This window comes from Blennius ocellaris (assembly GCF_963422515.1).
Source record: "Blennius ocellaris genome assembly, chromosome: 21".
In the NCBI taxonomy this organism is placed as follows: Eukaryota; Metazoa; Chordata; class Actinopteri; order Blenniiformes; family Blenniidae; genus Blennius; species Blennius ocellaris.
Genome location: NC_137670.1, coordinates 6,862,840 through 6,874,926, shown reverse-complemented (window position 1 = coordinate 6,874,926; position 12,087 = coordinate 6,862,840). Strand labels below are relative to the sequence as shown.

Genomic DNA, 12,087 nt, shown 5'->3' with positions numbered 1-12,087 from the left:
CCTCTCCCTCTCTCCACTTTCTCTCCACCCTCTTATCTCTCAACCATTCTCCTTTCCCCCCTCCTCTCTCCATCCTACCTCATCCTCTCTCCATCCTGCCCCCCTCCCCCCGTCCTCTCCTCTGCTGCGTGGCGTGGTTTAAGTGAGCGATCACCGCCCGCAGTGTTAAGTGATGCAGGCTGTGATTCACTCCAGAGGAGGAGCTTATATCGAGGTGCGCTCGGAGGAGAGGATAGAGGAGCAGAAGAGGAGAGCAGAAGAGGAGAGTGGAGCGTAGAGAAGAGGAGAGCAGAAGAAAGCGCGCACGGATTTGTTTCAATCCTCATCCTCCACAGGTACCCTCAGGTTACCTCTCGGAAGAAGCGGACTCATGGAGCGGATGGAGTCCATGGAGCCGATCGCGGCGTACTACACCACGGCTTACCCGGAGATCCAACCCGACAGCGGGTTCGGGTCCAGGGAGACCACCGAGAGTCAAGCGAAGACCCCGCCGCCTCCGACATACGACGAAGAACTGGTGCACAAGGTATGTCGGTTTATTCCTTCCAAATCACCCCCTCCACCCCCACCCTCTTCCCCCGATTACAGAAACTTCCTGTTAATTTCCTCTCCAGTTGTTCCTCCATGAGGACCCCAGGTCTGGTCCTGGACGGCTTTGCGCTCTCCGTGGTGCTGATCTGCACTGCGCGCCCGGTGCGTCTCGGTGCGTTACGCGCGTTAAATCCGCTCCAAATTCCTCTTGTGATGAAGTGTCATCCGCTAACGGAGTTACACATCACTCCGAGGATTAGTGCTTCTTGATGCTGTGGAGGAGGCAGATACGTCAACTGAGGACAGGGAACCCAACCCCTCTTCATTCAGGCGAAAAATCCGGTTTTATCTTCTTTCTTTGTTTTTTTGTGTGTGGAGAAATCAAGAAAATACATTGAAATTTTTTTTCTCCAACTACTCCAGGGCATAACCAGAAATTTAGTTTTAAACTCTATTTATTTTCTTCTTACTTTCAATACCTAACTCTTTCATTTGTGACTACCAGCATTAATATCAGGTTGGAAACGTTTCCTCAGTTACATTTTTCCCCCAAAATAAATATTGTTTGGGCCTAAGAGTACAATAATCAACACTTTAATGTGAGGTTTACAGTAATAAACACTTTAGTCATGGGACAGTTGCTGGAATTTAATTACTGCAAATGTGTGTTTTTCTCCAACTTTCTCGACAAAAATAAATAAAACGGCTGTTAAATACACCTGTCAGTCGTTTCTGGGGCTGTAAATTGAAGGGAAAAAAGTCCATCAAAACTGATAATAATGAAAAACATAGTATGTAAACATGGATATATTTATATTCTAGGAGGAATAGTCCCATGTTCCCACAGATGTTCACTCATAGACTTGTGGATGTACTCATCCTCTTACACGCTGATAACATATGTAGTTTCCGAGGAGTATAAGCTTATGTAAAAGGGCATTATGGGAAATCCTTCTGTCTCACGTTCTGGTCCAGCTGGTCATTCAACCCCATAGGAACTTGTGGTTTATGTAATTTCAATTAAAATATAGACTGAAATCCCACAAAGGGAGTCTGAGTTTTAATAATGCCTCGTTTACGTGACATCGTTGTGGAAACAGGCTCTCAAAATGTAGCAAACATTTTGTGTTTTGTCATGGAAACAGGTCCTAAATCTGCTACTGCTGCATTTCAGCTTCTCTACTGGAGATGTCAAAATGATTTCCTTTGGAAAGAATACTCACTAAATTAGATAAAAATGTATAAAATAAGAATAACATATTGTTGAAGGGGGATTTCAGAGGAAAGAAAACCAATTTTTGTGTGATTCAATCTGTTTTAAGGTGCAAAATTAAACAAATTACATATTTCACTCTTTTCCTGCCCAGTTCCAATACAAGAAATAATTCCTTTATATGCCAAAATAAACAATGCAGTTATATTATCTGTGATGTCATCAACTTCCTGTTTATTGAAAAGAAGGAAGTTACCAAATGTGACATTTGACTGTGAGGTTGTGTAGTGTTCTCTCGAAGGTCCTGTATGAAGGATTATGAGTTCTGCTATTTATAATTACTATAAATCCCCCTGTAAGTTTTTTTTAAAATGTTATATATAAATAGTTCTGACCTTTGACCTCCTATTCGTGAGACAAAGAAAAGAGAAGAGTGAGTCGCTCCAGGCTGCATTGAAATGTCACCGCTCATTATGAAGCGGTGTTACAAGAGCAGCTTCCAGTTCATTCTTGGAGCTGCAGCGCTGAAAGAAAATGCAATTTTAAAAGATTTTTCCATCCATTCTTTAGATAAAAATCTATTTTTTCCCCTGGATTTTTAATAAAAGAACATTATCTAAAGAAAGAAAAGTGTAGAAATGAAGTAGCTGCATAATTGTATGAGAACAAGATACATGAATGTACATGCTTCCTTTATTTTGGTACAAGAAAATTATATTGCATCTGGCTAGAACCAATCGCTTCATTTTTCTACTTTATTTGAAGGCTTCAATTAGCTTTTTATGCAATGAGCAAGAAGATTGATGTTGATTACTATTATGAAAATGAACACAGTCAACAAATAGCAACATTAGTGTCTTTCTCGCGCTAACTGATGTAATTTCTAACACCCAGATTATCCAGGTTTCTTGTATCGGCGGTTCGCCACACACTGTAAGAACCAACTGTGCTACAGTAAAGAATCAAGTCCCCATCAACATGGAAGTAGTGGAATGTGTTTCCATCCACGCACAGACTTTGTGTACACACCAGCAGAGGAGGAGTGTTGGAGGAGCGCGAATCGAAGCAACACAAGCTGTTCTTTTCTTCCACCGATCAGGAACAGTGACTACAAGTGAACAGCGTGAAGCCGTCAGTGGGCCCACACTGTGTCACTGCTCATTACTCCCCAGGGTTTCCTGCTGTCATGCATTCAGCCTGTTCTCTCAGGGTATGACACTTTCCTTGACACAGATTCACCTTTTTTCCTCCCGAAAGAGTCACGATTATGTAATAAAACACGTGTTTTTGTCTCAGTTTGGGTTTGCCTGTGAAATAACGTATACGTTTCTTCCCCAATGAGAAATGTATGGAATTAAAAAAAAAGCTGAAAACTGTACTAACATTTAGCTACTTGATAATACAAAGTACCAATATGAGTATTTATTAAATCCCATAAAGCCTAATTCACACAAACAATATGCAAAGGTTTTGTGTTGCCCTGACTCTGGTATTATACTGTACCTGCGGTACACAGCGTCTACAGAAAATAGCCCAAGAGAGTACTTGTACTTCTACTTGTCCTGCATCCCTATTAATTTCCATATTGAAAATGAGACGTTGTCAATTCTTCTTTGGCCTTTTCTGCATGCCAATATAAAAGCTTTAAATGTTAGATATATCCACACGTGGAGATATTACACCGATGGTTGCGCTCAGGAGGAGACGTCAGCTGTGTAATCTTTGCAATCTCTGCAAAGATTAAAGTGACGTTACTCCAATTTCAAACCATTTCCTCAACAACACACACGCACACACACACACTGACACCAGCACTCAAACTCTGTCACTTAACAATTTGCACCATGTACACTGTACACTGATTCCCCAGCACACAGCCTCTTCGCCTAATTGCCTCCAAGAGCAGCTTTATGGCACAGCCTCACTTTCCAGCCAACCTCTGTCACTAGGGAAACAACCCCCCCCCCCCCCTCCCCCAATCACCACCACCACAGCCCAGTCGTTACAGTGCATATACACATGTCATGTGACCGCTCAGTGACGTGAGCAGACGTCTGTGAGCCACATTTCTCATAAATGTATTTTTTAGAATGAAGACAAATTCCTCCCAGCTGGTTTTGGGTCCAAACATTAATCGTAACAGTCGCAACTCTGATCCTCTGAGATTGTAGACATTTATCCATCAGATCTTTGCAAAAGAGCAGATAGCCGTTTTCAGAAAGTTCTGTTTTCAGTGACTCTGATTGTGATTAAACATCCAGACGAAATGTCTTGAGAGGCCTTCACCGCCATTTGCACAGAGAGCTTTTTCGCAATAAAAAAAACAAAAAAAACTAAATTTTTACCTCTAACGCCTGACTGAAGCTGATATGAGGATTCAGAGCAGTGTGTGTATTCCACCTCTCTGCTGAAATCCCTCTAAACGCTGACACCAAAGAGAGGCTGCAGAACCTGCAACTGGTGAGAAAAGCTGCTCCCGCATATCGACTCTAATCCTTCTTTTCTTTCAGCCCCGCCGCTCTGCCATCCTCCAGCTTTACGTCAAAACTCAGTTGCTGCGCCTCAGCTGAAGATCGTTCCACTTTCACTTCTCAACATTGAATACAGCGTCGTGATGTGAACTAGTCCTGCAGGAGATTTTTTTATTATTAAGTTGTCCTGCTGCATCGGGCTGCAGCTGGTCGACTTGGCAGATCAATACAGAATAACGATTGTCTGTATGTCTACATGTCCCTTTATACACCGATTGTAAAGTCAGTATATTGACATTTACATTGTAGTCACTGTATTTAGATCAACATGTTTGTGGGATTTTTTGTGTTAACAGATGGATGAAGCCTTTACTCACAACAAGAGAAAATTCCACGTCACTCGTTCTCGTCTTCATCTATAAAAAGAAAAAGCTGTGAAGACTTGAGTTACTCCCCTCGTTCTGTGTTAAAGTGTGAAAACACAAATCTGTTGATACTATTTACTCAGAAATAAAGCATCAATGATGGGGTTTTTTTTTTTTAAAGGACACCCAGTCTGAAAACCAGAATCAAACAGTGTTTAACAAAATATTAATTTCTAATCCAGTATCATCATCAAACCAAGCACCTTCTGAGGCTCGGGAGCGGTTGTTCTCACTTCCTGTTGCTTGACGGTGGGGATGCACTCTGAGTGTGCCGAGGTGACGCTTCACCTTGGCATCATCGCAAAGACCCAACGGCCCCCAGAGCACAAGTATTGATTGATGGATGTGTCCGGTGACTAAGTTGAAGGCTTTTTGACTGGTTCCATTGTCTGGAAGGTTACCTCCTCCGGGCTGTGAGTCACACTGTCAAAGCAGCACACTGCCAAGCTCTGATAGACGTTAATATCATTTGTGCTGCTTGGGAGCAGAAATATTCACTGTGACGCAGATGCTGAGTCACTTAACTGAAAAGTATGAAGAGCCATTGCAGTACTTCAACCACCGTCAGATTTTTGTCAAGGCTGACAGTAATAGATTTGCGATAGTCATCGCTCATTGATTGAACCTCGCGTCAGAGAGGGAGAGGCAGTGCCTGGTAAACACTCCAGAGTCCAGTTGATGCAAAAGATGTGTGTGTGTGTGTGTGTGTGTGTGTGTGTTCCCTCAGACGATCCTGGTGGGGGACAGCGGCGTGGGGAAGACCTCTCTGCTGGTACAGTTCGATCAGGGCAAGTTCATCCCCGGTTCCTTCTCGGCCACAGTGGGCATTGGATTCACGGTGGGTTTGCGTGCAAATGTGTGTGTGTCATTTATTATATCCTCTCTCGGTGAAAAAAAGACAAACCCATTTCTAAAGGTCGTGCAGAACGTTTTCACTGACATTTAAAGTTCCCTGTCTTATTGTATTAAGTAGTTTAATTTGTTCACTTTTTATTTTCTAATGCAATATGTACACGCAAGGAATAACAAAATTTCTCCCCACGCCTCCACCAAACACATCCCACCCGCAAACCCACCACCATTTGATTGTCACTATAGCAACGTCGGTACAGAACTTGTTGACTTTATAAAAATGTCTATCAATTCTTTCTACATGTGGATTGTGCTTAGTTTTTGCATCTGATAAAAATTCTCACTAGGCATTAATCAAAAAGTTCCAAAGCCAGTGAATACTTGAGATGTCATGCAGATGGAAACATAAGGGATGGATAAATAGTGTGTGTACGAATGGATGCATGGACTACTAGTGTCACTTTTTAAAACCTGAAAAGAAAACCCAGCCGACCATCTCCCTGGATGATTCCTCCTCTACGCGTTTCTTACTTCAGTTTTGCATGTCTGCTCTGAATGCCGCGGCCCTTTTCCTCCGCTCCGCCGGTAACTCCCCCGTTTGTTTCTGCTTCTCTCAGAACAAAGTGGTGACTGTTGACGACGTAAAGGTCAAACTACAGGTCAGTAAGCAAATCGACTCCAGCGAAAAACTTGATGTGCTTCCACAATGGCGTCCTATTTTTAGCACGCCGGCTGGTTACCTCATGGGCACTGGCTCCGCGAACAAAAACAACAAGTTGAGTTATCCAAGTGGAAACGGAGCCAATTTCGTCTCTGTTTCAGATTTGGGACACCGCTGGGCAGGAGAGGTTCAGAAGTGTGACTCATGCTTATTACAGAGACGCACATGGTGAGGCAATAACATCCTTACGTTAGAAAACTGTCCAGGAACAGCTGCATGCACAGGATATGCAGGTAATTATTTTTGCTCTTTCTCCAAAGCGTTGCTCCTTCTGTATGACATCACCAGCAGATCATCCTTTGACAACATCCGGGTGAGTCTGAGACGGGTCCACAACAGGAGGAAAGGCGAAAGTTTCTCTCATGCGACGTCATTGAATGGATGTGTGTTATGAATAACTGGCTTGTGTCCGTCTCTCTGGCTCCAGGCGTGGTTAACAGAGATCCACGAGTATGCGCAGAGCGACGTAGTCATCATGTTGCTGGGCAACAAGGTAAGATGAGATTCCTCGGAAAAAAATCTTGTGGAGGAAAAAAAGTGCAGGGAGGCCACACAAGGAGGTTGGAAGAGGCTTGCTTGAGGGCCAATGAGGTTGAGGCATGATATTGAAATCATGGAAACTCATGTCGACAATTGAAACAGTAACAACTAATCCCAGCAGGCAGGAAGTCTTGAAGCGATAGATGAGCTCGGCTGCCTCAGTCTGCAACAGACGGTTCAGGATTAGAAACCTTGAAGCGATAAATCCACATATCCTCATATGACTGAAATGGAAATTGAAATCCTGCTGTTTTTGACTAACTGACGTGAACCCAGCCCACAAGCACACCACTGATCAGGACAGGAGATAAAAGTAATTTACTGGTTATTTAGCAGGATTCATTTGTTCTGATTTGATTCCGTGAGCCCTATCTCCTCAAAATATGGTGAAAATGTGGTAATATTTTAGGAAAAGATTCAGATCAGGAGTCGGCAACCTTGGCCACGGTTAGTACGGTTGGCATCACCAAATAACCGTTGACCCCACCTGCGTATTGAGTGATGATGGTCATGACGAATCTTTCTCCGCTCATGTGGTTGGTTTGGCACCAGTCACCTCAGTGGGTTATTATCATAGTCGTGTGCAGACCTTCAATAGAAGCTGAAGTTGATTTCAGGTGAACGCCTTCTGAGTCAGATTTACAAATAAATGATGTCAATAGCAGAGCTTCATTATTTGCAGTTTGCACACTGATGATTTACTGTGCTCGTATCAGAATTCTATACACATAAAAGTACAGCAAATACTTGGTCAAAAAAGAATGTTTGATTTGGTTCAAAGAAATAAGTGTGTGTGTGTGTGTGTGTGTGTGTGTGTGTGTGTGTGTGTGTGTGTGTGTGTGTGTGTGTGTGTGTGTGTGTGTGTGTGTGTGTGTGTGTGTGTGTGTGTGTGTGTGTGTGTGTGTGTGTGTGTGTGTGTATTTCTTACACAATAACACAGAATTGTATTTTGAACTGCGAACTGATAGAAATCAGATTTTCCACCACGCATGGTGGTGAAAGGTTTGAAAAATATAATATCCACATTCAAATGGTTGCTTTTCAATAGATAGATGCATCATAAACACATTTTTAATCAAACCTGTCGTCTCCCCTTGAAGCCAAACTTTGGTAAATACGAGCTAAAAAGCATCACATCTGACTGCAGCGCTTCTCTTCTCCAGGGTGACATGAGCAGTGAGCGAGCGATCCGGAGAGACGAAGGAGAGCGGCTGGCCAGAGTAAGAGCTGAAGGAGCATGATGGATGGTTTTAACCCCCCTCATCCCCACTCACTACAATTTACACTTCCATGTGTCCCCAGGAGTACTCCGTCCCCTTCATGGAGACGAGCGCCAAGACAGGAGTCAACGTGGAGCTGGCGTTCACCGCAGTGTCCAAGTAAGGATGACAGAACTGAGTGAATCGTTCTTCTTCTTTCAGACTTCCTAAGAAGTGTTTGTGTTCAACTTGTGCAGTTTCTTGTATAAAGTAATCTCCAGGCTGCACAAACTCTAAGGCCTGAGCTGATTCCCTGTGAAGAATTCTGTTAAAATTGTCTTTTTTTCGATAGAACCTCAATACATTCCCTTATATGATGTTGAAAGAAACATGCATGTAAATATAAGCACATTCTGCATGCAGGGACAGAAAACACTCCTTGTGGTACAAGGCGGTATTGCATGAAAGATTCGGCTCGCCCATCGATCTGCAACCTTTTATAACCCAAAGAGCCGTTTTCTCAATTTGTCTGGAGCCACGAAATATGTCAATTCTTTGAAATGAAAAAGATATATTGAACAAAAAAACCTATAGAAACACAATTTTAGGTTGTATTCATAAAATGTCACAGGTACAATTTAGATTTAGTTCCATTTTTAGCTGTTGTAGCCACTTTTAAGACTTTCCAGCTTTTAGTAATTTCTGCCTCTTGTCTATTTTAGCAGCTTTGGCTTTTTAACAATTTGTTGCTGCTGAAAGTTTCCTCGTCATGAGAGAAGATTTAGCGACAAGCTTTTTTTTTCTATTTATCCTTTTCCCCCCTTTTCCCCATTTGTCTTCTTTTTTCTTCTTTTTTCTTATTCCTTTCTGTTTTTATCTTTTCCTAGTTTTTTCCCTCTTTTTTTCCTTTTTCTTCTATCTTTTCACCCTTTTTTCTTTTCTTGAAAAACTGTATTCGTATTTTAATCATTTTAGATTTACCATTTTTACTGCATTTTATTCTTATTCTTATTCTTATTCTTAATCTTATTCTTTTCAGCCTTTCTGGTTGTTTTAGCTCTTTCACTATATTTTGCTGTCGTTAGCCAAGATTATAACATTTCATTAAATTAGTATGGTAATTCAAATGAAATATAAATGGAAACGGAATCTTTATTTGCAAAACATTTTCTTCAGGAAGCCGCTACAGGGAAGCTGAAAAGACCACCGAGCCACAGGTTGCCTGTTAACTGCGGATTTCCCTGCAATATTCAGCAAATCATTTCTAGATTTTTTTCCCACTAAATATTTCACACTGTGCTTTTGAACTCTTTATTTATTCCTCCATTATTTTTGAAAGCTTTTTTTCACAATTAGGTGAAAAAGCCTGGAAACCATTGACTTACTTCCAATCTCTTTGTACTTGAGTCCTTTACTTTTCTCAACAGTGCTGTTTTCTTCTGTCTGATCCTGTCCTCCAGGGAACTGAAGCACCGGGCCGTCCAGCACCCAAATGAACCCAAGTTCCAGATTCACGAGTACATCGAAGCACAGAAGGAGAAATCGGGATGCTGCAGCTATTTCTGAGTCTCATATCCGGAGCCGTCCTCCCACGTCTCTGGGCGGACAGAGAGTCAGAGACGGAGAGGGAGAGAAAAGCTGCTCAGTGGGAGGAAACCCTGCAACTCACTGCTGCTGCTCCCAAAAATATTACGCTGCCATTCATTCTGGACTCAAAATACAACCAGTGGAGCCGGAGGAGGTTTACCCAAATGACTCACACAACCCACAATTTTCTTCACACATCGTCATGGGGCTGCTAATAATGTGTTATATAAAGTTGAGCCAATCGCAAGAACAAAAAAGAACTCTATCCAAATATAGCCATAGGTGTTTTGTTTTCTGGTGGAAAGATCGATGTATTTTGTGGAAAGTATGGAGATAGTGTCAGAATGTGGTTAACGTAGCTCAGCGTCAGTGCTGCAGCAAGTCCAAACTTTCAGAAGATGGAGGTTACTCATGGAAAATGAGTGACTCAGAGGAAAGTTTGTATGTTTTCACTTAATTCATGCAAGAAACATATCCCACGGTGTAGTATTAACGCCAGACATCAAGTACCCCGAGTGTGAAAATAGAATATATGATCGTTGCGACAAAAACAGACACGATATTTTCTGAGAAATGTCTGAGGATTGTTTTCAAGTGATGTATTCTGAAAATGAACAAGTTAACCAACTAGCCCAGCCCAGAGAGTTTTATAACGCCAGTCTGTATTGCTGGATGACTCAAACGGTCCAGTAGCGTCTTTTATTAAACAAACCCTATAAAAGAGCAGTTTGGGATGAGGTGCTTCAGCTGTTTGGAAAATATTAAGTATAAAGTAAGACAAAATTTAAAACAATCAGATAGATGTAGAATGATAAACGAGCTGAGCATATCAGCAGATGAAGTTCAGTTATATTTTGGAGTATTTGTTAGTTTGAGCACTCTGAGCTGGTGTAACCACTGGTGACGCTCCATACTAAACACACTGATGTCAATCTTTTACTCTGTCCATTAGAAAAAGAGTTTCTTTTACGCTTCCTGTGTTTTTACCTCCATATAACTGGTCGTTTGCTTTGCCAACTCATATTAAAGTGACAATAGTTTTTGGGATTGCAACCTCTATTTAGCCAATGACGCGTTTTTAAAATGCGCTGATGATGTTAGAAACCCATGAGTTTGCCAAAGTGATCAACCACTGCTGCAACTTTGTGAACCAACAGATCTAAACAAAGGCCACACACTGTGTCGTGGATGCAATTCGAAGCCATGCCCACGGACAAAAGCCCGGTTTATGGGCAACTTTTACCGCTTCACTCGCCCACTGGCTGTTCTTGGGAAGTGGAAAAGCTCAGGGACACAGCCGGTTAAAAAAAACTCCTCGACACGCACCCAACAATTGTGTCCATGGACGAAGATTTGCTGACCGAACACAACAGGAGCAACTTTATGCTGATCTGTGTTTGGATTTAGTACTTTGGAAGCATTCATGTACATACTTTATCAGTGATTGCAGTGAAAATATTTTTTTGAAAGAGGGGCTGCATTAATTTGTATATATTCTCTTTCAAAATCGCTGGTCGTAAACTTGCATGTATGCAGGATTGCATGTATCTATGTGCAGTGCCTCCAAACTGTAATGAAACTCAGTTTTTATTTGCAAAAACGTAACGGTGAACGGACAAACTGCTGATTTGCATTTTTAATGGAATTTTAACTCAATGCTCAGGAATGGCTCAGGGTTAAATTTTGCTTTGTGAGTATCGGATGTGGAATCTTTTAAAGCCACTTCAACACATTAAAGCTGCATTATTTCATGTTTTGAAAAGGTTTGTGGATTGTTATTACGGTGACTGTCAACTATAAAACTACCAAGTCCCAGGAGAATCTGGCCTGGGAGCCATGACACTCTGGAGGCGAACGTTGTTGTTATTGTCCAGTGTGTAGCGTGTGCAGAAAAAATTATTTATTGCAGCCATTGTCATGTAAAATTGCAAATTTTTAGCATTTAAAAAGAAAAAATTTTCACACCCCACTTTGCCATAAGTACATTTGCCTTCATATCAGTTTCAATATTCAATTATATTTGGGTGATTTGATCATTTGCTAACAAATCGGCTAACTACCTGAGTGCCAACAGTGACGATCAAATAATTTGCAATAGTTTTTACCATGACAGAATAAAATTAGATTGAATCATGAGAAAAAAGCTGTAGGCCTGACACCAAAAATATACTAAAGCCATGCTGAACTCGTGGTCTTATAGCTCTCTGCAGGTTTGTGGTAAACATGTTAAATAATGCAGCTTTAATGAAATGATGTCAGAATAACTTTGTGTTACAATATAAACTTTGTACCTGACAAGAGTATGCAACACTTGTGCATATGTTTGACATTGGTGAGCTGACTGTGTATTTTCTGATTGTGGTCAGCAGATCCTGTATACTCTGAGTTCAAGGATTCAAGGATTCAAGGATTCTTTATTGTCATATCAAAGGAAGAAATGATACGAAATTTGGACTCAGGTCCCGGTAAGCCAGTAATAAAATAAAATTAAATATATAGAGCGTAAAAATATATACAAATATACAAGAGCAGTGGAGTTGTGTGTTGT

At 41.4% G+C, this 12,087-nt stretch overlaps 1 protein-coding gene across 1 annotated transcript; it reads left to right on the top strand.

Annotated features, from left to right (window-relative positions):
- Positions 1–370: 370 nt before the first annotated feature.
- LOC308146051 (ras-related protein Rab-37-like) lies at positions 371–9,623 on the top strand (the record flags this gene model as incomplete). Its single annotated transcript, XM_080517691.1, has 9 exons — positions 371–526; positions 5,368–5,478; positions 6,110–6,151; positions 6,315–6,381; positions 6,474–6,526; positions 6,641–6,706; positions 7,917–7,973; positions 8,056–8,132; positions 9,413–9,623. 9 exons carry the CDS (start codon positions 371–373, stop codon positions 9,516–9,518), a joined length of 735 nt encoding a protein of 244 aa, XP_080373817.1. The 3' UTR covers positions 9,519–9,623.
- Between the last annotated feature and the right edge of the window lie 2,464 nt (positions 9,624–12,087).